At 42.6% G+C, this 4859-nt stretch overlaps 1 protein-coding gene across 1 annotated transcript in view; it reads left to right on the top strand.

Annotated features, from left to right (window-relative positions):
- The window catches only part of SF3A3 (splicing factor 3a, subunit 3, 60kDa), a 47521-nt gene that overhangs the window by 26690 nt on the left and 15972 nt on the right, over positions 1 to 4859 (top strand). Inside the window, exons 14-16 of the mRNA XM_011969515.1 lie at positions 2208 to 2372; positions 2481 to 2591; positions 3810 to 3900. Coding sequence (XP_011824905.1) covers positions 2208 to 2372; positions 2481 to 2591; positions 3810 to 3900 — 367 coding nt within the window. The remainder of the gene's footprint in view (positions 1 to 2207; positions 2373 to 2480; positions 2592 to 3809; positions 3901 to 4859) is intronic.

The following is a 4859-nucleotide window of genomic DNA, read 5'->3' as shown; positions in this document are numbered from 1 at the left end:
CCAGTTTTCAAAGGGAATGCTTCCAGTTTTTGCCCATTCAGTATGATATTGGCTGTGGGTTTGTCATAAATGGCTCTTATTATTTTGAGATGCACCCCATCAATACCTAGTTTATTGAGAGTTTTTAGCGTGAAGGGCTGTTGAATTTTGTCAAAGGCCTTTTCTGCATCTATTGAGATAATCGTGTGGCTTTTGTATTTGGTTCTGTTAATGTGATGGATTACGTGTATTTATTTGCGTATGTTGAACCAGCCTTGTATCACAGGTATGAAGCCAGCTTGATCGTGGTGGATAAACTTTTTGATGTGCTGCTGGATTTGGTTTGCCAGTATTTTATCAAGGATTTTTGCATTGATGTTCATCAAGGATATTGGTCTAAAATTCTCTTTTTTTTGTTGTGTCTCTGCCAGTCTTTGGTATCAGGATGATATTGGCCTCATAAAATGAATTAGGGAGAATTCCCTCTTTTTCTATTCATTGGAATAGTTTCAGAAGCAATGGTACCAGCTCCTCTTTGTACCTCTGGTAGAATTCAGCTGTGAATCCGTCTGGTCTTAGACTTTTTTTGGTTGGTAGGCTATTATTGCCTCAATTTCAGAACCTGTTATTGGTCTATTCAGGGATTCAGCTTCTTCCTGGTTTAGTCTTGGGAGGGTGTATGTGTCCAGGAATGTATTCATTTCTTCTAGATTTTCTAGTTTTTTTGCGTAGAGGTGTTTATAGTATTTTCTGATGGTAGTTTGTATTTCTGTGGAATCGGTGGTGATATCCCCTTTTTCATTTTTTATTGCATCTGTTTGATTCTTCTGTCTTCTTTATTAGTCTTGCTAGCAGTCTATCAATTTTGTTGATCTTTTCAGAAAACCAGCTCCTGGATTCATTGATTTTTTGAAGTGTTTTTTGTGTCTCTATCTCCTTCAGTTCTGCTCTGATCTTAGTTATTTCTTGCCTTCTGCTAGCTTTTGAATGTGTTTGCTCTTGCTTCTCAAGTTCTTTTAATTGTGATGTTAGGGTGTCAATTTTAGATCTTTTCCAGCTTTCTCTTGTGGGCATGTAGTGCTATAAATTTCCCTCTACACACTGCTTTAAATGTGTCCCAGAGATTCTGGTATGTTGTATCTTTGTTCTCATTGGTTTCAAAGAACATCTTTATTTCTGCCTTCATTTCGTTATGTACCCAGTAGTCGTCATTCAGGAGCAGGTTGTTCAGTTTCCATGTAGTTGAGCGGTTCTGAGTGAGTTTCTTAATCCTGAGTTCTAGTTTGACTGCACTGTGATCTGAGAGACAGTTTGTTATAATTTCTATTCTTTTACATTTGCTGAGAAGTGCTTTACTTGCAGCTATGTGGTCAATTTTGGAATAAATGTGATGCGGTGCTGAGAAGAATGTATATTCTGTTGATTCGGGGTGGAGAGTTCTATAGATGTCTATTAGGTCCGCTTGGTGCAGAGCTGAGTTCAATTCCTGGATATCCTTGTTAACTTTCTGTCTTGTCGATCTAATATTGACAGTGGGGTGTTAAAGTCTCCCATTACTATTGTATGAGAGTCTAAGTCTCTTTGTAGGTCTCTAAGGACTTGCTTTATGAGTCTGGGTGCTCCTGTATTGGGTGCATTTTTTTTTTTTTTTTTTTTTTTAAGATGGAGTCTCACTGTGTTGCCCAGGCTAGAGTGTAGTAGTAGGATCATAGCTTACTACATCCTCAAACTCCTGGGCTCAAGCAGTCCTCCTAACTCAGCCTCCTGAATAGCTGGGACCACAGGTGCACACCTCCATGCCTAGCCAATTTGTAAATGTTTTGTAGAGATGGGATCCCACTGTGTTGCCCAGGCTGATGTCAAACTCCTGGCCTCAAGTGATTCTCCCACCCCAGCCTCTAAAAGTGATGGGATTACAGGCTTGAGCCACCACACCCAGCCAGAAAATATTTTAGAGTCAGAATAGATGAGACTGTTTTCTGTTGTTCTAGAATAGCCTCAGATGAGTAATCAGGCAAGTAATGTAAAACCTTTTACTCTTTGCTTTGGGTTCAGGTAGAGCCTGCTGATAAGGAGTTCTGATATGAAGCCAAGATTTTCCTTTATTCTATAAGAAAGAACCTTATCCTTGGAAGTAAGGGGTCAGCAGAAGTTGGAGGAAAACAGGAAATTTCCCATCTTATTCTGCACTAGTTTTTTCTGACTTTTCATTTATGGACCTACCTTAGGAGCAGCGACATCTCACTCATGAAAATGTACAGCGCAAGCAAGCCAGGACAGGAGAAGAGCGAGAAGAAGAGGAAGAAGAGCAGATCAGTGAGAGTGAGAGTGAAGATGAAGAGAACGAGATCATTTACAACCCCAAAAACCTGCCACTTGGCTGGGATGGCAAAGTAAGTCTCAGAACTACCACTTTCTCCCCATTCCCCATTTTGGAAACAGATACAGAGTTTAGTAGGCTAACACTACTTCTTGTTTTTTTTTTCTTTTTTCTTTTTTAGCCTATTCCCTACTGGCTGTATAAACTTCATGGCCTAAATATCAACTACAACTGTGAGATTTGTGGAAACTACACCTACCGAGGACCCAAAGCCTTCCAGCGACACTTTGCTGTAAGGAATTCAGAGCCATTTTTCGGGGAATTGAAGTAAAAACATGAGACTTTTAGAGAAGAGAGTAGGAGTAGCCTATGTGGACCTCTGGTGTCCAGAGCCAAAGGGAATCAGAGAAGGATGGTTTTAAAATCAAGCCCATGGCGTTTGACTTTTGGCACCAATGTTAGTCTTAAATACCTGAGATAGTTTCTGGAGGAATTCTACCATTCCGCTCTTTAAACCTTACTTGGTTTTCTCTTGCCTGCTCTTAACACTTCTCTGTTTTTGTCTTTCTGCTAGCATTTTAGACCAACTTCTGACTTCTTGGTTATTTCTCTACCCCATTGCTAATACTCAAGATCAAGAATAGGACTTACCTCTTTCGGATCATAAATGGATCTTTGCCTCTTGAGGAAAAAAAAAAAAATGAAGGGACTGATCTTTATCAAACCATTCTTGAGACAGGGTATTGTCCAGGTGGTACTGCTGTAAGTGGGCTCACCTCTAAGTGGGCTCTACTTTTAGTTCTTAGATTTTGGAAGGACATTTTACAGAATGGAAAAGATTTATGCTAGACCAAGGATGACAAATTTATATGAACTCCTCTCCCCCTCTCTGAGTCATACATATTACTAATTGATCCTGAGTCTTTTTTGCTGAGCCCATGAGTGAGTTCTGAATCCTTCTTAGCACCTCCTACAATGATTGGAGTTGGCATCCAGATAAAGCCTGTGCCATTTACCATCCCTTAGCTAAAACTGCCATCATGTCAGTGTATAATCTCCCTGCTCTCTCCTCCCCACATCGTTGTGCCTGATAAAAGTCTTCTCCTTTACCTACAAAGATGATGCTGACCTGCCATTAGTAACCCTATTCATGCAGGTGTTTGGAGTTGCTGGGGCTTTGGTGAGTTCTCCCGCAATATGGGAGATGTAGTTAGAGTTGTGATATTTTCCTGTGATCTTGACCCAGAGGTTTTATGTGTAAGACTACTGGGTCTGGAATCTAGGTTTACAAGCCAACCCAGTGAGGCAAACAATGCGATGCGTCTTTGAAATACCAGCCTTTTGTCAGTCACAGCCAGCGGTTTACAAACATGAAACACAAAAGGAATGCTGCCTTTCGGTGGAGTCTTGTAAAGGGCCATGTTAGGATTTATGAGTAGAATGGAGTTAGTGCTCTGTGTGTTCAGCTATTCCCATTTCACATGATCCTTTTGCTTCTCTCTTCTCCCAGGAATGGCGTCACGCTCACGGCATGAGGTGTTTGGGCATCCCAAACACTGCTCACTTTGCTAATGTGACACAGATTGAAGATGCTGTCTCCTGTAAGTAACATTTATTTACTGTCTCCTAGGCCAGTACAAATGGCCTGTCCTCCTTCGAGTCAGCTTCCTGATACCTTGTGTATCCAGGATTAAAGGCAGTAGGTTGTGGATATGTAAAATCTGAGACAGTTGTATTATTATTGCATTTCTGTTTTTTGTTTTGTGGTTGGTTTTTTTTTTTGTTTTTTTTTGTTTTTTTGGTTTTTTTTGAGATGGATGGAGTCTCGCTCTGTCGCCAGGCTGGAGTGCAATGGCGTGATCTCAGCTCACTGCAACCTCTGCCTCCTGGGTGCGAGCGATTCTCCTGCCTCAGCCTCCCAAGTAGCTGGGATTATAGGCACGCGCCACTGTGCCTGGCTAATTTTTTTTTTCTGAGATGGAGTCTCGCTGTATCACCCAGGCTGGAGTGCAGTGGCACGATCTCAGCTCACTGCAAGTTCCGTCTCCCGGGTTCATGCCATTCTCCCGCCTCAGCCTCCCAATAGCTGGTACTACAGGCGCCCGCCACCACGCCTGGCTAATTTTTTGTATTTTTAGTAGAGATGGGGTTTCACACTGTTAGCCAGGATGGTCTCGATCTCCTGACCTCGTGATCTGCCCGCCTTGGCCTCCCAAAGTGCTGAGATTACAGGCGTGAGCCACCACGCCCAGCCTTTGTTTTGTTTCTGAGACAGAGTCTTGTTCCGTCACCAGGCTGGAGTGCAGTGGTACGATCATGGCTCCTGCAACCTCCGTCTCCTGGGCTCAAGCAATTCTCCTGCCTCAGCCTCCCTAGTACCTGGGATTACAGGCAAGCGCCACCACGCCCAGCTAATTTTTCTATTTTTAGTAGAGATGGGCTTTCACCATGTTGGCCAGGCTGGTGTCGAACTCCTGACCTCAAGTGATCCACCCACGTTGGCCTCCCAAAGTGCTGGGATAACAGGCGTGAGCCATCGCACCTAATTATTGCTTTTTTT

The sequence above is a fragment of the Mandrillus leucophaeus genome, unplaced genomic scaffold (assembly GCF_000951045.1).
Source record: "Mandrillus leucophaeus isolate KB7577 unplaced genomic scaffold, Mleu.le_1.0 Scaffold895, whole genome shotgun sequence".
Taxonomy (NCBI): Eukaryota; Metazoa; Chordata; class Mammalia; order Primates; family Cercopithecidae; genus Mandrillus; species Mandrillus leucophaeus.
Note: the sequence above shows the minus strand (reverse complement) of the source record. Positions and strands in the feature narration are given on the sequence as shown.